This window comes from Rhododendron vialii, chromosome 5a (genome assembly GCF_030253575.1).
Source record: "Rhododendron vialii isolate Sample 1 chromosome 5a, ASM3025357v1".
Taxonomy (NCBI): domain Eukaryota; kingdom Viridiplantae; phylum Streptophyta; class Magnoliopsida; order Ericales; family Ericaceae; genus Rhododendron; species Rhododendron vialii.
Genome location: NC_080561.1, coordinates 978,605 through 1,002,738, shown reverse-complemented (window position 1 = coordinate 1,002,738; position 24,134 = coordinate 978,605). Strand labels below are relative to the sequence as shown.

Genomic DNA, 24,134 nt, shown 5'->3' with positions numbered 1-24,134 from the left:
CAATGGCCATGTGTATGTTTTGGTTTGAAAGTGATTTTCGCACTTTCTTTTTTACTAACCACACTTTCATTTTTGTTTTTAGTGTGTCAAGTTACCAAAACATCCTTTCACTTTTTAATATTTTCTTTTTGTTGTTATCCAAATGGAATAATTTTTGCACAAAAATTCAATGACATTTTGGTAATTTCACTCACTAAAAACAAAAAGAAAGTGTGGTTAGTAAAAACACTCCCCTTTGGTTTTGGAAACCAAGTTTTAAGCAGCACAAGTTTGATGAACTAGTGCTCCATGGGCGACTATTCCAAGTGTACACAATAGTATCAATTTATGTATACAACATACAGTACTATGAAGCATGCAGTGAAACAACCAATTTATTCTCAAAGGGTGCACATCATTTACACACCGCAATACCTTAAGAATTCTTATAAAAATAAATTTCAATTTCTACACTCGATAGCAAATTTGACCAAATACTTACTGGTTCTGGTCTTAAGGCATTTGAGCCTTTATTTACGAATCACGGTTCTGCCCTTGATGCCAAGATGCTTGGATTTTTTTCACCTTGTGCTGATCATCATGCTAATGAAGCATCCTATCACTTTGCTTGCCAAAAACGCCGCTGCCATATGTGGAAGAGATGAGAGTGACAAGGAGGGGAAATTGTAAGGTGACGAATGACGTGATTGGTAGACAAGCTAATGCAGCCACTGGAATAAGTATCCACGCCTTATTTTGCCCAAACATGAGATAGAGTGTGCAACTAAATGCCACCACCATTGCTGTTATAGACAGGAATAGAGTGAACAGTCCAATTATTAGCCTCTTGGGAAGAACATAGAGAAAATCGCGCTCCTCGTAGGGAAAATTCAGGATGGACAAAAACATTAACAGCGATGTGGCAGACATGAAGAGAGAGAATGCGTCTGACACGGCGAAGATAATGAATGCCACTTTTTGGTAGAAAACTGGGAGGCCGGTATTGCCACTGTTGCCGCCCGGAACGGTTATTGCTGCTGCAAAGACAATCGTGACAATGAGCGCTGCCGGGACTGTGCATGAGCTTGCTGTTTCTTTCATCCAGTGCCCTCCTTCAGCCACCAAATGCATGTGTTCTTTCGTAAACACCATCTCAGGAGTTTCTCCTTCTCCATTTCGGAACTCTATTAAACCCGGGTGTACGAACTTCTTCACCTCCTGTATAAAACATATCCCCATCCATAAATTTGATTTTTTCCATGAATACGGTAGAACGTCAAACTTCTTGTAACAAAATTGTAGAGTAAGTAAAGGTTAATTACATGTGTTGTTTACTTTTTACGAACCAAAACACCCGTAAATGCACACACAAAAGTGTGAAGTGAAGTCCCACGTTGTTTGGGTACCAAAGTAGTATGAAAAATATAAGTGTTAGAACTTGTGGCTCATATATGAGAGGTACCGAAAAACTCTGACAATAAAGGCCAGTTTCGAGCGTAGTGGAGTGGAGCGAAGCGCAACGGAGTAGACTGGTTGGCCTGCGTTTTGTAATTTGGGGGGCCCCGTGGTATGGTAAGGTGTTATAAGGGTATTATGGGTATTCAGACCATAATCCGGATTAGGGTATGAATAGAGGAGGTATAAATATTATCTGTTGTAAAATCCTATATATTGTGATCATCAATAACAAAGACTGCTCTCTCGCTCCCGTGGATGTACCCGGTTTTGGGAAACCACGTATATTGCTATGTCGATTTCTTTACTGTTTTATACTCGTGAATCGTGTGTGTGTTGCGATTCTAACAATTAGCGTGAAGGCACTTTCATTTCAATAGTTAGCTTTTGGGGTTGAGTTCTATCCAAGACCATGTAACATGGTATCAGAGCCGGGTATGCCAAGGATGGGTAGTGTGTGTGTCCCTGGTCTGCACGTGAAAAATAAGTGAAAATCCTAACTCATAAATATCGTTTAATGGGAACAGTAAACACATTTTAAAAGCAATTAAACTAGGAAATTGATTTCTACACTCCCATTTTTACCACATGCACTCTTTTTGTTCTTATTCATGTGAATTTACCTTTTTACCATTTCATAAGTTCACTTTTTCACACATTAAGGGGCAATAGAGTAAATTCACACCAAATAAAGATAAAAAAAGGAGTGCATGTGGTAAAAAGGAGAGTATAGAAGTCAATTTCCTAAGTTAAACACCATAAACAAACACAGAAACACTTACACAGACACACAGTCACAAAGGAGGTGGGCGGCCCACCTCCTTTGTGAATGTTTGTCTCCACCCGCCCATCTCCTTTGTGAATGTTTGTCTCCACCCGCCCATCTCCTTTGTGAATGTGTGTCTGTGTAAATGTTTGTGTGTGGTTGTAGCATTGTTGAAAAAAAAAAACTATGAAATGAGTTAACTGTGCTCTTCTTTTGTTTCCAGAGGAAATTGTCGTCACTGGGTTATTTTGGGTGAACCCTCGAAGCATGCAGTAACACTGTAACAGCAATGTATGATTATACATTGCTACCAAAACAACAGTATTAAGTTTACAACAGTATTATGTAACAGCAGTATTACTACAAAATGTGTTAACTGTAGCCTAAAAGTTTCCAAAAACAAAAAACAAAAACAAAATCAAATCAAGTCTAGTTTAAGGAAATTGACTTCTAAGTTGAGCCGCCACTAGCCTCGTGAAATAGTATACTCTCCGATCCGGAGGATTGAGGGTGGGTTCCAGAAACCCAAATAAGAACTTATTTTTTAAGAAGGTAATTTCAAACTTAAAAATCATGTGTTTACGCAAATAATTTTCTTATCACTATGGATCTTGTTTGATAGATCTCATTGAGATATTTAATACGGTGCAAAAAAATTTAAAATTATTTTTCATTTACATTATTTTTAATTTTGAAAATGTGAAATAAGTACTTATTTTTTAAGAAGGTGTTCTGGAACGGAGCCTAATAGTATTATATTGGCTAGTTGGAGAGTGTGACACACCAATGTATGGTACTGTAGAGAATTCCTCGAGCAATACTCTGCTAGCAGTAAGAGCAAGTTTAGCAATTCTTAGTTAAAAAAGCTTGTGAACAGTGTATATTTTTCATTTTACTTATTCAGATTTCTTTCAACACTACACCAACATTATCTATTTAACATACTCTCTATTAAAATACATATTTTTTTAACCTTTTTCTTTATCCTATTATTATAATATAAGAGAGCGAGAAGGGGGAGAGAGAGAGGAAATAATAAAAAAATGAATTACTTGTGAATAGTTGTAAGCTATTTTTAGCTTACAACCGTAGATGGAGCCAAATTAACTCTTTGTTTACCTATACTGCTGTATGGTTACTTTTCTCATTTTCGGGAGCTAAAATAGCTCTATAGCTATTTTACACAACCTGATAAACTTGCTCTAAGTAATTTTCGCAACTAGCTAGCTAGATGTGCATTAATGGAGATTTTCTATCAGAGTTAAATTTGTTCCGCCTCTGGTGAAAACCCCCACGGTTTCCACCACCCATTATGGGTTCCACTGGTGTTTATTATAGTAATTTGTACCATCCATTTGGTAGGATCCGCAAAATAATATATCCACACAAAAGATAAGCTTGATTGTACATCAATACGTACATCAGAAATTGAACTTTTACTTTACAAAATAGATGATCATTGACAGTTTAAATTTAAAAAAAAAGCTTTTGCATGCATTTAATACTTGTTTCTATTTAATATTGCGCTCAAGGTTGTTTTTGTTGGATAATAGGTAATTAGATCGAAAGGGCATTTCCAAGATTCCCAATAATCTCTGGAGGAATCCGGAAGCATTTGAGTACGTGCAACACATGGGAAATCCCTCCCCGTGCCTAAAAAAAGTAGCTAAAGCACGGAAGGAAGGCTCGGGGCTCTTGAAGACCAAAAGAACCCAGAAAACTGCGAAAACTGGCCAGATAGTCAGGAGGTATCGATACCCTTGTACTTGGTATCGATACCAGTCAGTCTGGAATCCAGAGAGTCCAAGGGGTATTGATACCCCAATACCAGTCACCTGTGCGAGACACTTTTCAGAGGCATTTTTGTAGTTATTCTGCAAGGAATATATATACCACCCTTTTTTTTTTTTTTGCTCGGCAAACGAAACTTTAATTAAAACTCGAAAGGGTACATCGAGGGAAATACAAAAATACAGCAAATATAGGAGCCCATCCAATAGAGTGTTGAATGAACTCAAACCTCAACAAGAACTACAATTTTAGCCTACGAATACCATCAAGAAACACCTTAAACTCCTCCACCGAATAAATCTTGATTGCGAACTTAGCTTTCATCCACATTGCGATTCTTGTTTTTACCAATTCCCCCACCTCCTCAATACTCGCAATAGCATTGTTGAACACATAGTTATTCCGAGCTAACCATAAGGACCACACCGTAGCATAAAAGGAAACTTCCCACACACTTTTCTCTAAGTTCCGAAACCTGGAATCAAACCACCATAGGGCCAGGTCTGACAACGAAATTGGGCATACCCACGATACATGCCACCAATCCAAGATTATAGACCAGACATTCCAAGAGAATTGACAATGCAATAACAGGTGATTCGGAGTTTCAATATCCAGGGAACACAAAGGGCAGGATAACAATTGACCCTCTTGAATGATATTCCTGTTAGATAGCACTGATCTTGTTGGAATCCTTTCCTGGATCGCCAACCACGAAAAAATTTCCACCTTAGGAGGGCAGTGATTCTTCCAAAGGGCACCCAGAACTTGGTTTGAAGTCTGACCAATCTGTTCCCATTGAGTGTACACTGATTTTGATGAGAAGCATTTATCAACCGACCACTTCCATTGAAGCACATCCCTTCTGGCATGATCTAGAGTCACCAAATCCAGTCGACGATGCAATTCCTCTGATAGGGTGTTCTCAAACACATTTAGCCGCCTCTTTCTATACTGTAACGACCAACGCGAAGTCCCTGACCCTTCCTTCACTGCACTGACCGTGCAGACTTTTTGGCTAGAGATAAGAAAGAGTCTCGGAAATTCTTCCTTGAGAGTCCTATCCCCCAACCATACATGGTCCCAAAATAAAGTTTCTTGCCCAGAATGAACCTGAATTCTAAAGCCCTCAGTAAGAACCGAGGCAATGGAAGAAGATTGATCCTTTAGAGAGCAAATATCTCTCCAGATGTTGGTGATTCGACCTGTCCTAGGCAGTTGAGGTAGCCAATCCCCCTGAGCTAGGTTATACTTCCTTTTAATAACTTTGACCCATAAAGAGTCTTTGTCCTCATGAAATCTCCACCACCATCTAGATAGAAGAGCAAGGTTTTGTTGAATCACTCTCCTTACTCCCAGCCCACCAAACTCCTTCTTCTTTGCTACGGTTTCCCACTTCAGCAGATGCAACCTCTTCTTTTCCACTGTATCACCCCAAAAGAATTGTTTCTGTAGTTTTTCTATAGCCTTTGCCACAGCCATAGGAATCTTAAAAATGGACATGAAATAGGTTGGCAAATTGGTGAATGAAGAATTGATAAGAGTGAGCCTCCCCCCCGTGGAATTAGTTCTCCTTCTCCATACATTTAGTCTACTCTCCAACTTTTGTAAGATCGGTTCCCAAGTTTTAGTCCTCCTCGGGTTGGCTCCCAAGGGAAGACCAAGATACTTAATAGGTAAGGATTCAACCTTACACCCCATAACCTGCGCGAGGGAGATCACTTCCGGCTGTGGAATGTTGACACCACACAGAGAGCTCTTGGAAAAATTGATTTTCAGTCCCGACATGAGCTGGAAGCACCTAAGGATCCTTTTAATGTTCGCCATCTCCTCTTTGTCATTGTTACAAAATAGGATGGTGTCGTCAGCAAATTGGAGATGGGATACAATGACCCCATTGGCCCCAAACCTTATTCCTTTGATGATTTGCAGCTCCCTAGCTCTTTCCAACATAATGTTTAGAGCTTCCACAACTACGTTAAAAAGAAAAGGGGATAAAGGGTCCCCTTGCCTAAGGCCTTTCTGAGTTTTGAATTCTTTGGATGGAGAGCCATTAATCAACACAGACATGGATACCGAGGAGCAACACTCCTTGATCCATCTACACCAAATCTCCCCGAATCCCAAATTTGAGAGCATATGAAGCAAAAATTCCCAGTTAACACAGTCGTAGGCTCTTTCAAAATCAATTTTCAGAATCAAACCTCCTTGATTTCTCATCTTCCAGCTATGAATTGCTTCATTAGCAATCAAAACCCCATCCAAAATTTGTTTACCTCCAATAAAGGCAGCTTGAGACTCACCAATAATAGAGGGTAAATGGTTTTTAATTCTGTTTGCTAAAACTTTAGACAACAATTTGTAAACCCACCCCACCATACTAATAGGCCTGAAATCTTTGAAAATCAAAGGGCACGCCACCTTAGGAATTAAAGCCACAAAAGTAGAATTAATACCTTTAGTAAGCTTTCCATTGGCATGAAACTCCACGAAGAAAAGCAAGACCAGGGTCTTCAAGAATTCCCATCCTTTCTTAACAAAGGAGAAATTGAAACCATCTGGACCCGGCGCCTTTAAGTTACTGCAAGCCTTCAACGCTGCCACAATCTCCCCCTCATCAAACTGTTTTTCAAGAGAGACAGAAACATCCGTACTCAATCTCCTAGGGAACGAACCCCCCAACGTAGGTCGAGAAATCCTCTCCTCCATGAAATTGTTACAAAAGTACTCGACTGCTGCATCCTTAATTTCCAACGGATCTTCCACAATTCTTCCAGAAACATTGATTAAGCCCACCAAATTCCTTTTGAACCTACTATTAGCAACCACCTGGAAGAACCTTGTATTTTTATCACCCTTCTTGAACCACTTTATTCTAGATTTTTGTCTCCACAATGACTCAGCTAGACGAGATAGCCTCCAAAACTCTGTTTTGGATTTGCATTTAGCTGCTATCTCATCAGGATTGAGTTGCCTATCTTCAGCAAGCAGATCAAACTGGTGTAGTTCAGCTTCACATACTTGTAACGCTAAATTTACATCCCCAAACTCCTCTTTATTCCACACTTTTAATCTTTCTTTCACAGCCCTCAATTTCTGAACCAACTTAAAACCTGCCCAGCCATTCACCATAGTGGTCTCCCACGTTTCCTTGGCGATCTTCATGCATCCAGGGTGCGATAACCAGATATCCAAGAACTTAAAAGGCTTAGGCCCCCAGTTTCTGTTATCATTCATGATGACCACCGGGCAGTGATCAGAAATAGGCCGTTCTAATCCCCATTGAACAACTTTGAACTGTTGGATCCATTGATGAGACAGTAAAAATCTATCCAAACGGCTAAGGATAGCTTGGTCTTGGTAATTCGTCCACGTATATTTTCTCCCAAGCATCGGCAAATCCTCCAATTCCATATTATTGCAAAACTCCAAAAAATCCCTCATTCCCCTATCCATCAATGAGCAGCCCACCCTTTCACACGGCGCTTTGATTTCATTAAAATCGCCCCCTACACACCACGGAATCTGAGAATTTCTCTTGAGGCCAAGAATTTCTTCCCATAAACCTCTCCTGTCCACCACATCATTAGGGGCGTAGACATTGACAATAGTGCACGGAAAGACACCATTAACCTCACCTTGCAACAGAATAAAAGATCTATGATAAATAACAGACTCCATCTTGAAAAAATCTTTACTCCAAACCGTTAAAAGACCTCCCGATGCCCCAACTGCGCTTGAATAGGCAAAATCAAAATCTGTATTTCCCCAAATTCGTTGAACCACTGTTCTATCCAATTGCTCCAATTTTGTCTCCTGAACACACACCATACTAGGATTCCTCTTTTTAATCAGCTTAGACAAGAACCTCTTTTTCACCGAGCTCCCCAACCCTCTAATGTTCCAAATTAGAATTTGCATAAAAACTTGACCTACCCACCCAGAGACTACGCCAAAAAAGGAACAGGGCTAACCCTCCGCTTCTCTCTCCAGAGCTTGGGAGAATTCCCGAGCTTCGATTTCAATCATTGAATTCAGAATAACATCATCTTGAGGCAAAAAATTAACACCCAACTCACCTCCAATCGCCATCGTTGCTCTGACCTCTCTGATGATGGCAGAATTGCTTTGAATCGAATCGTCCGATGAAGGGGAAACATTCTCCACAGATAACGGGTCTCGATCTGCAACCCGAGAGACATTCTCCCCAGACAGATGGTCTCGAGCTGCAGCCTCTCGGAGAGTCAGTAAGTTAGATAGCTGCCTTCTTCTTCTTCTCCTGCACTCTGCATTGTTAAGGTCTACCAATAGATTGATACTTGCTATTTGCGAGCATCTCACCATCTGGGAATCGCCTCCACCAGACCCACTCTCTATGTCATCAGATTGGGAAAGCACTGGGGAAATAAAAGAATCAGATACATGAGAGAGCTGGGCCCCAACCCCAACTAGACTAAGCTCATTTAATGGCCCAACAGGCCCATCTCCACCGAGTAAATCTGCCTCCCCCTCATGGGCCAAGGAGTGGGCTATAGGACCCATGACCACATCACCCACCGTTTTGTCCACTGAGTCTCCCACTTGAGATTCAAAATCCCCACTTGAAGCATACTGCCGAGTCTCCTCAAGCATTAAATGCTCGTCTGCTCTTACACGGTTTGAGGTCCTGCCAGCAGTCCCCTCGATCTTCTCCTTCCCATGCAGAGCCGCTCCTCTAGATAACTTGTCCCATCCTGCACCACCCACTCCTTTTCTATTGGTTTCTACCACTTCCAGCCTTTCCACGTCATCATCATCACTATCACCCAGCCCACAGACTGGACCAGGCACCATGGAGGCTACCCTCCGAGGTTCCTCCTGACATAGCTTCACTGAGGGATCAAACTCTTCCACTTTGTCTGGATTAACAAAAGAAGAACCCTCAGAAACTTTAACATCATACACAACCCCACCAATCTGAATTTGAATCCACTGGTCAATAGGGTGAATTTCTTTAGAAGCAATCAATATTCTCCCATTTGCAAAAGATTCATCTCGCATCGTGGCCTCATCCATCTTAATGAAATAACCCCAAATCTCTCCAATCTGCTTAAAAGTCTTGGCATTCCACCCATTCAATGGCACTCCACGGCAGCTGAGCCAAATAAACCGTTCAAAACTAGCCGGTTCTCCCCTCCAAGGTTTTACAGATTCAAACCATAACTTCATCCATGGTTGCTGAATAAGGACGTCCCTGCACTCTTGGCTTTGAAAAGTAATCAGTACCTCTCTACCGCCTAGAGGCCTGAAGAGAGCCACCCCATCAGTTTCCATGCTGAAGCTAACCTTTAGGGTCATCATAGAGACCACTCTATGCATGATTGCTATCGCGCTCCTAAGCAACCAACCATTACCACCGGAATCAATATGAAGTTTGATCGATTGATCCGAAGCCATTTTTGAGGATTCTCCTTTCAGAACTTGAGCAAAAGAGCACCCATGGCTTCGGGGAGCCCGAGTAGGCTCGACTCTGTCTTTCCCCCTCATCTGGCTAGCATTCCCTTTATCCTTAGCCGTGTTTACCTTTAAGTTTACCTTTTCAATCTGAAAACTTGGAGCTGGCCTTCTAGGTTTGGTCTCATATTGCCCAAAAGAAGCCTCTTTCACATATAATCTTTCATTATCCACCCACACGCCATTCATCCGAGTAACCGCCACTCCAGCTGACACAGAACAATCATACCTAACAAATCCGAACTTATTGCCTGTTCTTTTACTCCTTTTCCTTGGAATAAATGCATCCTTAACTACACCAAACTTAGCCCGAATTTAGGGCATTCAATACCTGCATTTTCTTTCTCTACCTCCATTTAAGTTCAAGCTCTCTTCTCTCTCCTCATTCATGTTTTGAGGAGGGATTTTAAGTACGATTACTTACGTTCGAAGCTTTTCACCTTCATTAAAGTTAAAGATGTAAGAAATTCTCTCATCTTCAAGAATCTTGTGTTTATTTCAAGCAATTTCGATGTTTAGTTTTTACCTTGTCTCCTACCTTATTCATTTCATATCTCCTTTGGATATGTGTGATCGAGTAGTGTAGCAAGACTAGGTTGTGGGATGGTTAGCATCTCATAACCATGAGTGTTTCTTGCCCTTCTCTTATAAATCCTCATTTTCTAGGTTAAGCAAGTGTTAGAGTTAATTTTATGTATCAAAACTTAGAAATGTTGATCTCTTTGATTAAATGTCGGCAAGGGTTAGACTACTTGCCACATTTGATGCTTGGAGCTATGTTCCTCTCCAAGTGTTAGTCTAAATGTCTCAAAAACCCTAGACATGCTTAACATCCTTGTTAAAAAAGAGAAGAACAAGTTTACCTTTGTGTTATGGGTGTTGATTATCCCTAAACTGAGCCTTTAGTTTTAAAGCTCCAGTTAAAAAAGTCGTAGTTCGGTTAAGTATCCATTTAACTAAATCACTCAAGAGTTGGCTGTCTCAACGCCAAACTTAATTTGGTTAGCGGTCCTATCGCTAAAAACTCTACGTAAGCAAACTTCCAATCAAGTTATGGTCACTCTCTCTATGGATTTGACCCTGGACTTCCGAGTATTATGCTTTCAACCGACCTAACCTTACATTTGGGGTGCTCTTATTACAACACACATTAAGGTCGCAAGCACTTGGGTTACTTAGGTATAACTATTGTTCATTTTGGTACGATATATTTTGTGGTAAGGTATTGTTGTTATAACAATTGTGGTTATTATTATTATTATTATTATTATTTAATTTGTGATATTTTTTTTACACACATATTTGGCTGGAGTATACTTATTATGAATTCTGGTACAAATAATTGCGATTACATGATAAAAATTATTTTTTAATTACCGATAACTTGCTAATGACCTGTTCAACAGGTTAATTTTAAGGTAGAATAAATTCAAAGTCGTAACTAGCATCATAAATATACATAAAAAAATAAAAAAATGACATAATAAAAATCACAAATTTACATAATTTGGACTTACGGTACACCCTTTTTGAAGGCGTGTATCATAGCTTTCTCACAATGGAGCCTATAAATAGGCTAAATAGCGGTGGCAGAAATGGTGGGGTTTCACATTAGGCAGACACAATATTCTATGCTACTGGTAACAGATCCTTAATAAAAAAAACTATAGTATATATGAAAGGATATTGGTATTAACTAATTACCTCAAACCACTGTAGTTCGCGTTGCATCTGCAAAGCTGGACCAGCAACAAGACTGAGTTTCTTTTGTGGAGCGAGACGTCCAGCCAAGTGCAAAATAGTGTTCCCCGTCCAATTTCCGATGATATTGGTAGCAATGTATCTTTGGTCACTCATTTGATATACGAGGTTGAAAACTTTTTCGTCACGATTTTTAACTGCTTGATGAAATAAGTTTTGATCTTCGTCAATTTTTATCCAAATTAAACTCGGAAACCTATCGGCAATCTCTTCTATGATCTCGGGAACACCATTTTGTATTGCTGTAACCATAGCATTACCGGCAACATTATCATAACCAACACCGTCATAGTGTGTAATTTTCTCACACAAGGTTTTCACCAGTTGAAGCGCTTGAACATGTCTCAATTTTTCCTTTCGAATGTGTTTGGTTTGAGGCACTGCTAGAAACAGATTTGCAGAAAAAAGAGCATGTGTTATATAGTTATATGACCTTGTCAATGTGACACAGCGTAGAAACGTGAACATGCAAGAACAGATCAATCACTCCTCACTCCGTGAACAAAGAGCAAAAAACAACTCTTCCACAATCTAATAACATGCAGATTAATAGAATTATAGCAAAAGAACAGATACTCTCTCCATGAAAACGAAATGTTAATCAAATATATGAATAGTCAAGAGGCCTAATTATATGCTTATTTATAAAAGCAATCCTACCAACCCTAGAGTACTGAAAAGGCCAGGAAATAAAACATCAAACATAAAACTAAGTCTTAATTATTTCGCAGAACAAGCAACAATCAAAAAAGAAAATAAATTAACCCAAATTACAAAACCTAATGACTTGACAAAATCATACCAAAATTGCAATATTCCTAATAAGGTAATAATGCTAAAATAATACTAGCGACATTATATTTTGTTGATATCCATCCTGCAACACAATGTTTAGGATCTTAAGTCTCATGTGCCGATCTCTTATGTGATGTCAAATAAAACTCGCCATGATTTCGTTGGATGAATCGAGTCGTTCGATCAACTTGTAAGTCTTGACGTGTTTATCATGCTCACAGAAAAATCAAGTTGATAGGACATTGACATCTACAGTCAGCCTCAGGCTCTCTGATTGTTCATTTATGTTCCATCAAATTTGATTCGACAAAGTCTTTCCCCATATGTCGTTCAATTTAAATTTTCGAATGAACAATAAGCACATCGGAATCTAAAAAATAAATAGCTCATATAATCAAATAGGACCATAGGAGTTTCTATTTTGCGTCATATAAAAGACCACATGATGAATTCAATGCATCTATATATCAATTAGTTGACTCCTCGTGTGCTTTACCTGAAAATTCCAAGACTTTCCACAGAGTAGCCTGCAAATTTTGGCTCACTGGATGCCCTTGAACCAATTGAATTTGTTGCCATATGGAAGGAAAAAATGTCAGATTTTAATGACCAGAAATATATTTGAATTGGACTTTGTGGTAGTAATAGCAAATAATAATCAATTAATGACAAACCAAAAATGGAGATGTTTTTCCCAAAAGATTGAGCCCGATTGTCCTCGTGCGCATGAGACGACATCACTTGAGGGATGCTCATCTCAACGTCATCTCTTTTATTTTGGTCTTTAACAGAGCACTTGTCCAACTTCACAGGAACATCTTCACGAGGGAAAAAAAAATTGTATGAATTTAGTGTGTTAGGTGGACATTCATTTTTTCCTGCAATGCACAAGAAAAGTGATTGCTTGTTTATTAAAAATGCCAACTATAATCCCTATGACGATGACCTATGTAGCACCGACACGAAAATGTGACACGACACGACACCTACCTTTTGACACGTAAATTTTAAAAATTGTGGGACACAACACGTTGATGAGAAAATATTTATGTATACTTTTATATGAATAGAAATAAAACATTAGGCTCTAATTGTAAATATGGTACACCATATATATATATACCTTAAATTTTTATCATCATTTGTGCGTCTTTTTTTGAGGATTATGAATCATCATTTGTGCGTCTTTTTTTGATGATTCATAATTCTCTTATAAAAAATATGACTTCCCTAAATTTTAATTAGAGTCTATTATTTCCCTTAAATCCCTCGGCTTGTTAATTTTTCCGAGTGTCTTATTTGTTGCAAAAAAATAAACATGCAAATTGGTCTAAAGTCCAAAAGAAGAGGTCCCAAAGTAGATTTAGTCCAGCTTAAGTTTCAGTGATGTGTAAAGTCCATTAATGAAAATATTTTAGAGTTTAAGGTCCGTGAAAAGACCAAATTGCCTTTAATGGGACAAGGGCCTTGTTTGGTTAATACAAATTTTTTTTATAATTTAAATGATCTTAAATGAGACAAGGGCCTTGTTTGGCAAACACAAAATATGTCTTTTTCGTGTTTTTCGATCTTGTTGCATTTTCGTAGGGTACCCTAGGATTTTAGGCACTTTCATAAGGTACCCTAAGGTTTTAGGCACTTTTATAGGGTTTTAGGATTCATTTTCTTATTATAGGGTTTTAGCGGTTTAGGCACTTTCATAGGGTACCCTAGGATTTTAGGCACTTTTATATATATGATACCCTAGGATTTTAGGTACTTTCATATATAGGATACCTTAAAATTTTAGGCACTTTCATATGGTACCCTAAGGTTTTAGGTACTTTTATAGAGTTTTAGGGTTCATTTTCCTATTATAGGGTTTTAGCGGTCTAGGCATTTTCATAGGGTACCTTAGGGTTTTAAGCACTTTCATGTATAGGGCACCATAAGATTTTAGGCACTTTCATAAGGTACCCTAGGGTTTTAGGCACTTTCAACGCCGGTCAACCTTGGTCAACCTTGGTCAACGCCGGTCAACGCCAGTCAACACCGGTCAACTTTGGTCAACACCGGTCAACCTTGGTCAACGCGGTCAACTTTGGGAGGGGTTATTTGTAAATCTTGGACAGAATGTCCTTTAAACTTTAGAGGAAATATTTATATCCTTATCATGGCAAAAACCCTTATAGTATGTTCTCCTACTCAATTTACCCAACATTTTATTGGGGCAATTCCTTTTGTCTTCTGGAAAGAAAAAAAAGCGGAAACTTACAAGGATATATTTTGCGCTGCCAAAAGTTGAGCTGACTTCCACTTGGAAATGCAGAGCACTTCCCAGCCATCGCTTCCAATGCAGAAGGAAGAAATTCAAATTTGCGTATAGCTAAACGAGGATATTTCTCAACCCATTTCAAAGCTATATCTGCATTTATGTTTAAAAGGAATAAAATTAGCAAATACAATCACACACAAACTCCACAATCCCACAAAAACTCACTTAGAGCATCTCCAACCCACTCATCAAACACTAGTATACTTTAAGGTTTTTGAGAAGTAATGTTGAAAAAAACTTCTCTAACCCGCATCAAAATTGTGATACTTTATCTCTCTTCAGATATAGTGATTCCTCAAATGATCAATTCAAGACTACAATAGCCAAAAAAAAAAAAAATTAAAAAAAGAATGAATTAATGAAGTTTGAGGGGTGGGTTGGAGTCGCAACTTCAGAAACTACAAAAATGAGTCATCAAAATACTACATAAGTCACCAAAAGGTATACATGGTAAAAAAAAAATCGATTGGTTTAAAAAATAAAAAGATGATTGGGTTGAAAATTTTAACAATGCTGCCAAATTAGAGCAGAATAAATTTTATCCACCGCCGGTGTAAAACCCAACTTTTCTACCATCGCCTATTGTGGTCTCCATCAAACGTCTATTGTTGTAATATGAACCGTTCATATTTTAAGACTTGCAATATAATATTGCTATGCAAAAAATCAGCTTGATCGGTAGTCGATAGATATAATAAAATTTAAATTTTGATTTATAAAATAGTTGATTTGATTCTGTCTAAAATAATAAAGATAAATTACCCATTTTACAAAACAAAATTGAAATTTTTGATACTTACGTTGATGTCCGATCAAGTTTTTTTTTTGATGTAGATACACTACTATGTGGGGTCTACGACATGAACAGTTCTGATCAACAATAAACACATGATAAGACCGAAAAGACGATGATGAAAAAGTGGGGTTTTCCACCGCTGGTGAAAAGAATTTAATCTCAAATTAAAGTTGTAACTCACCGAAGAACTCTGAAGATATTAACCAATGAACAAAAATAGCGCAAGAATGTTCATTGACGGCCACTTGATCATCACTAGTGACATCCGATAAACACAAAAGTGTGTCCCTCCGACCATATAGAGCCGCACAATGGATGGGCAACATATAATCGCCGTAAAAAACAACGGACGTGCCAATATAAAGCAAAGGCAGGTGTTTTCCCACCAACATAGCGGCGGCCTTGGTGTTGCCGATGGAGGCGGCCAAATGAAGCGGGGTGTTGCCATCCATGTTTTTCAACGCCAATGCCTCCACAGGCATTAGCTCCACCAACTTCTCCACAAAATGGATGTTTTCCTTTCCTACCCCTACTGCTATGTGGAGGGCTGTGTCCCCTGTTTCCTTGATTGGTCCCGTCAATGCGGATTTATCCCGTTGGAAGAAATTCTCTGCTGTTTTCCAGTCTCCTCTAAGAGTAGCCTTGACAAGTGGAATGTATCTCCACCACTTGTACTTCTTCTCTTCCCTCCGTTCAATGTTCCCTGCGGCTTGTTTTTACGAATGATCAAAATTCAAACACCATCAGATTAATTTGCTGGAATTTTTGGATAACATACTTCCTGATATCAAATGTGGTTTTTAAGTACATAAATAGAAATAACAGATCAAACAAAAATTTGCCAACAAAAGATTGTACGCATCAAAAAACGGTAATTAAATTAATCAAATTTTACAAATTCAAAAACACGACAAGCGGGTGTGTAGTAGGCCAAAATACCATGGTCTAGGTGTGTGTACATGAGAAGCCTACCCTCCTTTGTAACTTTCTATTTCTTTTGTCTTTTGATGATTAAGGACGGATACTATTTCTAGTGATTATCTTGTGTATTGATCTTCTTCTTCTTTTTTAATCTGTCAATGAAGTTATTTACATCATCCGTCCCTTATTAAGTGTCCTGTTTCGTAACTCCAGCTTATTAAAAAGACATCATCATTACACATTTCACATCAACTTTTTCCTCCACTTTCCCTACTTACCTATCATCATTACACTTTTACTCACTAATTTTTCAAATTGAAATATACTTTTAGGGACAAAATAGACAATGCACTAACTTTTACCCCTTAATTTTACAAAATTGACACTTATTAAGGGACAACCCAAAATAGAATACTGGACACAAAATAAGGGATGGAGGGAGTATCATTTTGGGGGAAAAAAAAAAAAAGTACTTGCGCAACAGATTTTCCCTTTAGACAATCTCATGTTTCGTGATCCTTGCCATTGATTTTTGCAGCACATTGAGAAAAATCCAAATTTATACCCTGCACAATGTGTTCGATTCACTATCTAAGCTTGGTATAGACGCATATGTGGGAATCCCAATTTTCATGTTCGGCGAGTCCTAACGAATCCAAAAAATCGTCTGACAATCGATATATTGGAAAATTGAGAGGTTCTAAGATACCGTAGGCACTGGACTAAGAGAGAGAACAGAGGAGTATTGATTCATTGTCCGTAGGGACAGTTTCGTCCCATTATTGAAAAGCTGCGTCGCTCCATAGCTTGGGGCGTGACAGCAGCATCGATCCTCTTTTTTTTTTTAGTTAATGTGATAGCTCCAAAGATTAAAAAGTTCGAGTATCGTTTCAAATTTAGAGTCACTTTTGAAAACTTGTAGTTTTTGACTTTTGGGAGCGAAGGAGATTCCCTGTCCGACTCCCATTCGGACAGGGGCCTGTCCGACTCTTCTCGGCCGTTGATCTTGCAAATCAAACGGCTGAGATGAGCCGAACACTTTTTGTGCCAAAACGACGTCGTTTTGCTGCAAAAAGTGTTCAGCTCATCTCAACCGTTGATTTTCGAGATCAACGGTCGAGAAGAGTCGGACAGGCCTCTGTCCGGATGGGAGTCGGACAGGGGATCCGATCTCTTTTGGGAGAGCTAGCAATCTCCTAAGGCATTAAAGGCCAGACTACTCAAAAGAGAGAAACAAATTAAAATGAGACGGAGGGAGTAGGAATATTTGGTACATAAAACAATATTGAATCGGCCGTTTCATGCATCTTGATCGCCTCCCCTTGTTTCACAAATAAATTCATTTGGTAGTTTAATTAGTTACCTGGTTCTATGGAGCTGCTTGTGCCTGCAGCCGCATTCTTCTTCAGCGTATCGGATGAAGAATCCATAACTACTGCTCTTCTCTTCAAGAGATGATCAAAATGGATGAGAGAGAGAGAGAGAGAGAGAGAGAGAGAGAGAGAGAGAGAATGAGGAGCGAGAGAGTGAGTGAGACTGAGATGATTCCTTAGTGATCTGCAGGGAAATTAAGTACGTACTCTCTAGTATAGAAGGATCCTCGTTGGCGGGCAGGTGTGTGTTGAGCTAGCTAGAGCTCCCACTATTTATATACACCATAGAAGCACACAAATGTAGCAATAGAGTAGTAGATCGATAAGTTGAGTGTTTGTTATGCCATGAAGGAACAAACACCTTTTCTTTCTTTCTTTCTTTCTTTCTATCTTTCTTTCATACATGGAAATAGGAACAAATACCTTGCCCCCATATATGGTAATTAAATAGAGGAATAACACTACCAGGAGGAAGGAATATGAGAAAAAGTAAGAGTGATCTAACACGATGAGATTGGATTGTTAACGGAGGAGCTGTGAATAAGCAATTTGTGGAGCTACACGATTTCAGCCATCCGTTTCGGCATTGGACGGTCCGGATTTTAAAAAAAAACTATTTGCTGAAAGAGTTTAACTCTTCGTGCGAAGAATTTTTTTAAAATCTGGACCGTTCAATACACTTTCGACGAGCGCAATACACTTCCGTAAACCACTATTCACGAAAAGCTCCGTGAAATAGTTTTTCTCCTAACGTGACACTAAATTTTATCCACAAGAGAGAGGGGATTAGTGTACAAAAAGAAACTTGCGTCCAATGGGTTTCTAACTCAGTTGGTCGTGTCTAGAACTTGAGGTGTTGGGAGAATGTCCTATTTGGCAATCTAAGTTGGTGTTCTACTAAAACTTTTAGAAAAAATCTAGTTTTGTCCTTATTTGAATTTTTTTTCGCGTTTGTTCGTTTTGCACCAATTTTTTTTGAAAAAAGTGAAAACGGAAATATATTTTTTATAATATTTGAAATTGTTACAAAGACTAAATTTTATAATTCTATTATCAAATCTTTTGGCAGAGAGAGAGAGAGAGAGATTATTATGAGATTTCAGAGAGAGAGAATAGGATGAAATGGGTTTTCAACAAGATTTATGGGAGGGCTACTACGCAGTTCAAAGGATGCCGACGGAGGTTTATCGGGAGCACCAGTCACTGGTGTATAACGTTGTGCCGCCATCGCAAGCGGTGGCGCACCCCTACTCTGCCGCCACAACCAGCAAGAATTGTCGAAGGTGGCTGGGTTTGATTGAAAAAGCTGTAAAACATGATGTCGACTGAGAATGAGTCTAAAAACATAGACTTGTAAAGATTTTGAAAGGTTTAGCATTGAGTTCATGATGTCAATAGTGGGCGTGGAAATGCTTGGTGGGGTGGGGTGAATGAAATTTTCAATTTCAGTTGAGGGAAGTTTGAGACTCAAATCTTAGGATCAGTGATGTCCGCCGAGAAAACATAACATGGTGAATTCACCATCTTGTGGTATATTCATGGTGTATATAAATGCAGATTTCATGGTAAGTGTTACGAATAACCTACCATGATTTCAAATGTTTGAGTTTTAAATTTCATTCGTAAAAAATGGATTCATGTATTCATCATGGTGTATTCATGAAGTATTTTCCAATTCAAATTCATATTTTATGATCATAATGTATTTATGTATTCGTGGTTTATCTCGAATAATATGATTCATGTGTTCATGGTGTAGATTTCATGGTAATGGTACGAACAACCAAAAAATCATTTTGAGTTTTAAATTTCATTCGTAAAAAAATGGATACCAAATCAGTGAGATTTGGTTGTTTCAAATGCTTGAAATTTTTAACTCTTTCCTTTTTGTATCCCTTATTTATTTGTTATGACAGAAGATATATTCAATCCCACAAATTTAGGAAGGCAATATACACATACATATGTATATCTTATTAAAAGGGCAAGAAGGATAATTTACCCATTGGAACGATGAAAAATAAGCATGAAAAAAGGACGGGATGAATTCTTACATAACATGGATAAAGATGATGAATATTTAAATATTCCTAAAAAATAACGTGACTCAAATAGAATGTGATTCCATTGTCGTTCGAGGAAGAAATCATTTAGGCATCTCAACAAACAAAAGGGAAAGTAGCCTTTAGGAAGACAATCTATAATAGTGCGCGCACTTCAAGGGAGGTAGAAAATTTTATACCAAATTTAGCTTTGGTGGCATGTTTGGCAGATTGATCAATGGCCACTTGTAAAAAATGCATTCCAATGGACTCTTCAAATTCTAGGTTTTTTTTTATTACTCCTTTGACTTTAAGGACCCACTTTACCAAAGAAATTAATCAATCCAACAGTCACAAATACCATATGGGATGATGTCACAATTTGATGGGCCATTTTTGCCTCTTCAAACTTCAAACTTGAGAGCTACGTACACTAAAATAGTGTATGACATGTGTACTACTTGCATTGGAGTGTCTTTTGGCGACATGACTCTTCAAATTTAGTTCGACTTTGATTTTGCTACCTCCTAATGGAGATGATCTAAGCTCTCTTTCATGCAGTACTGCTTCCATATGCTTTATCTCCAAGGGAAGAAATAGGAGAATTTGTCAGAGGAAGGTTGGCCAGACGAATCCGATTGCTGTCCCCGAATGCCTATTGATCCTATCATAAAGAAGCTTGACCAGCTTATACGGCAATTTTCCAAAAGTGGAAGCTAGAATGTAACAAGTTTGAATATCAAGCGACCTAGCTACAAGGGTACAATCTAATCTGGCATGGTTGGCAAAACGGATTTTAGTACTTCTTCCGGCTCATAAAGTTTGTCCGGTTCGCAAAACGAGAACTTAAAATTAGAACAATTTCTGCAAGAAAATTTCAATAGTGGAAGCTACAATTAATGTAACAAGTCTGGATATCAAGTGGCCTACGTATATCATACAAGGAATTAGTAATCATCAAAAGGTTTACAATGAATAAAAGGAATTAGAACACGATGCCAGCGAACGGTTCAGATGTGCACAACACCATCCCCCATTCCCCAAACATTAGACCTTAATATTCTGGCAGTTCTAAACTTCTAATGTAATGTGACTCTTGAGACATAGTACGCACACTATTTGTGCCGGTGTCCAATCTAATGTGTCAAGTATTCTGGTTTTGGAGATCATTCTTTTTTTTGGCTAGACCAAGATGGGCATGAGAGTGGGCGTCTGCTGCAGTGGAACTCGGTCGGAAGGGGACACTGGCCAAATATTTTGATTTCGGAGTTCGGAAATGTTAAAAAGCACTGTGTTCCGAGAAAAAAATGCCTTAATTAATTTGTCTTAAAGACCGACAATTTTGTCATAATTTTGGGATCAACTATTATTCTTGGTGAGAGGAATCAGAAGTATAAAAACAAGGGCTGAAATTGAAAAAACTTAAGATAGCACGACACTAAAGGATACAATAAAAGATATAACGTGAATCTGTACAAATGATTTTAATTGAAAAGATATAACGTGAATTTAAGAAGTTCGGAAAAGACGAACAAATTACCAATATTTAGGTGTACATTTTCATGTATTTTGTGATGTACTATTGTACATATCTCCGGATTCTCCCATTTTAAGATTTTTTCTTGATTCAATGACAGATACTCCGTGCAACTTAACAAATACTTGGAACAAAAGAGTACATCGAAAAAGCGATTACTTGAAAATGAAGAAAATACTAATTTATACTCCTTCCGTCTCTTTTTAAATGTTCCGTTTCGTAATTTTAACTTATTAAAAAAATATCATCGTTATACCTTTCACATCAATTTTTTACTTACTAACTTTTCAAAATAGAATCTACTAAAAGAGGCAAAATAGAAAATGTACTAACTTTTATCCGCTAACTTTACAAAATAGACACTTATTAAGGTATAACACAAAATAAAATACTGGACTTTAAAAAGAGAACGGAGAGAGTATTACTTTTTCCAACTTTTTTTTCCCACTAACCAATTACATCATCCGATGTGCTACCAAAGAAAGTAAAAAAGAGAAGAGAAGTAAACTTGTTTTACAACTATGCTTCTCACCTCCATGGATTCGAGAGGATATTGGCTTTCGTTTTTCATGCCTCTAGCCTACGGAGCACGCGTACGGGTACCCGGTACTTGTAATTAAATACTTCCTCCGTCCCCTTTTTTTGTGTTCAGTATTTCATTTTGGGCTGTCCCTTAATAAATGTCCATTTTGTAAAGTTAGGGGGGTAAAAGTTGGTGTATTGTCTATTTTGTCCCTAAAAGTAGATTTTATTTTGAAAAGTTAGCGAGTAAAAGTGTAATGATGATGGGTAAGTAGAGAAAGTGAAGGAAAAAGTTGATGTGAAAGGTGCAATGATAATCACTTTGTTTGGTTGAGCTTTTAGAAAGTTATTTTTGAGAGTTGAGTGGTAATGAGTGGAGAGAGATAAATTTATTGAAAACTGTGCCGAGAGTTAAAGTTACTCTCTAAAAGCTCAACCAAGCGGAGTGAATGTCTTTTTAATAAGTTGGAGTTACGAAGCATGACGCTTAAAAAGGGACGGAGGGAGTACATACCAGGTACGTGAAACATGCACGTGCTAAAAAATTTTCTATGAATTTTGTCGTACCCCAGACAGAAGTATCCAATATACTTCAAGCCGTACCGACACAGAGATAAAGAACTTAGTTTATAAGATTTCCTACCTCTATACTTGCATGTAAAGATAAGTCTCGATATGATTGTCATTTGCATTTGTTATCGAGTCAATTTCATTCAAGTGAGGCATTGTTGGAAAATATTTTCAAATGTCAATATTTCATTTTTATTATGAATGGAAATTGATTTGATTTGGAATCGCGTCTTTTCATTGACACCTGTTGTTTACTGTGAACGGATGCGTTCTCTATGAACAAAGGTGTCCTTTTCATCCTAGTGTCTTTTTGTAGAGTCACCAATTGGTGTATATATATTGCATCCTTCAATTTTTCGGAGATTGATTTTTGTTTTTTCCACTTCTATTCGAGTCCATTTATATGAGAGAGTACAAAAACAAGTTTGATTCAATAGATCTACTGATTTAGTATTGCTTCTGTGGGGTGTTCGATCAAGTGGATTTGAAGTAATACACCAATAGCAGTGGGTAGGGACAACAATTTCACCCGAAAACGAAGAATACCTAAATCAATTCATACCAATTGGTTTTAACAATGGGTTCGCTTTTCATGTTTAATTTAAGAAAAAAAAAAAAAAAAACCCGAAGATCTTAGGTTCAGATTGGGTTTTAGGCATTATTCGTACCACAACCTGAGCCCGAATTGATATTGTATTACATTTATACAAATACCCTCGTGTATACAAATATGGCAAGTTAATTTTTATGAAATGGCGCCTGCTGCTAGATTTCATTCCCTTGGTAAACTTTCAACTTAATGGATTGGAACAGGTCGGGTTTGGGAATTCAAATTTCCCGCCACTAGGTTCGGCACAAAACCAATCCAATCTCCGTGAATGCACTTTCTTGGCTTACGATCCGATTGGAACAGTGGGCAATAGTTGCTTTTGAGTGTCTGGTTCGAGTATTTCTCTCTCATAAGTACTTAATTGCGAAAATGAACAAAAATTACAGCTGCAATGGAACGAATGCTAGCTAGTAAATCATACAGAAAAGCTGAGGGCTTCCTTCCCCAACCCCTCTGCGCATCCGTTTGCTTCGCCCAGCTAGTATGTCTAGCTAGTAATCCCAACGTAAGTCCCAAGTTAGTACATGTATCCATATTATTACCAAGTCATATATATATGCTCTGCAATGTTTCTCTAAATTCTCTCATTATTAGTCAAGTTGTCCCCTGGTTTTTCTTAACTAAATAAGTTTCACCAATACTTTACTTGATAGGGATAAAATGACCTCTCGAGGTCGGCCCAAACCAAGGAGCCCAGCACAGCCCTAAGGGCTCAAGATAGAGGCCCAAGAACATGGAATCTAGCCCATAATAATTAGCCTCTATTAACTAGCTCAAGGACAGAGGTTAGCTCATGAGCACAACTCATAGAAGTATCGAGCTCAGCCTAAAGGGTGAGCTCTGCAAACGTGACAACCAACTCAGCCTAAGAGCTGGATCACCAAGGGAATGGTAAGCTAATACACAGGAACCAATTACCACAAAATACTCTACGGAAAGAGTTCATACGGTCTAAAAGACTTCTAGGATGGCCAAGGCCTTATCTCAACCTAAGGGATGAGGCTACAAATCCTAAGGGATAGCTATGGAAAATCCATGCACCATAAGGACTCCTAATCTTGATAATGATTACAGAGTCCTAAGCAAAGGAGGACACTCCAACACCTATCTAAACCTGTTACAAACGGATGAGACCCAAGGGTACGGGACTCCTCACAAGATGTCTATATAAAGACACCACCTCCACAGGAGGACACATGATGGTAATTAAGCAACTCATACTCAGTCCAACTCTCTTCCAAAACAAATCGATTGACTTGGGCATCGGAGGGATGATGGCAATAGCCACACCGATGCCCATAGCTTTTCATCTGTTTGTCAATCGAGCATGCCCAGAAATTGCTTCATCATTACTACTAAGTGATTGACCATGACAAACACGAATTTGGATTATGGAAGAGTATGATGCG

The 24,134-nt window shown here is 38.4% G+C and overlaps 1 protein-coding gene across 1 annotated transcript in view; it reads right to left on the bottom strand.

Annotated features, from left to right (window-relative positions):
* Nucleotides 1-359: 359 nt before the first annotated feature.
* Nucleotides 360-24,134, bottom strand: part of LOC131325334 (uncharacterized) — a 64,764-nt gene continuing 40,989 nt past the window's right edge. Inside the window, exons 9-14 of the mRNA XM_058357533.1 lie at nt 15,332-15,859; nt 14,295-14,444; nt 12,715-12,858; nt 12,537-12,593; nt 11,189-11,628; nt 360-1,197 (exon numbers count right to left, since the gene is read on the bottom strand). Coding sequence (XP_058213516.1) covers nt 583-1,197; nt 11,189-11,628; nt 12,537-12,593; nt 12,715-12,858; nt 14,295-14,444; nt 15,332-15,859 — 1,934 coding nt within the window. The 3' untranslated portion in view covers nt 360-582. The remainder of the gene's footprint in view (nt 1,198-11,188; nt 11,629-12,536; nt 12,594-12,714; nt 12,859-14,294; nt 14,445-15,331; nt 15,860-24,134) is intronic.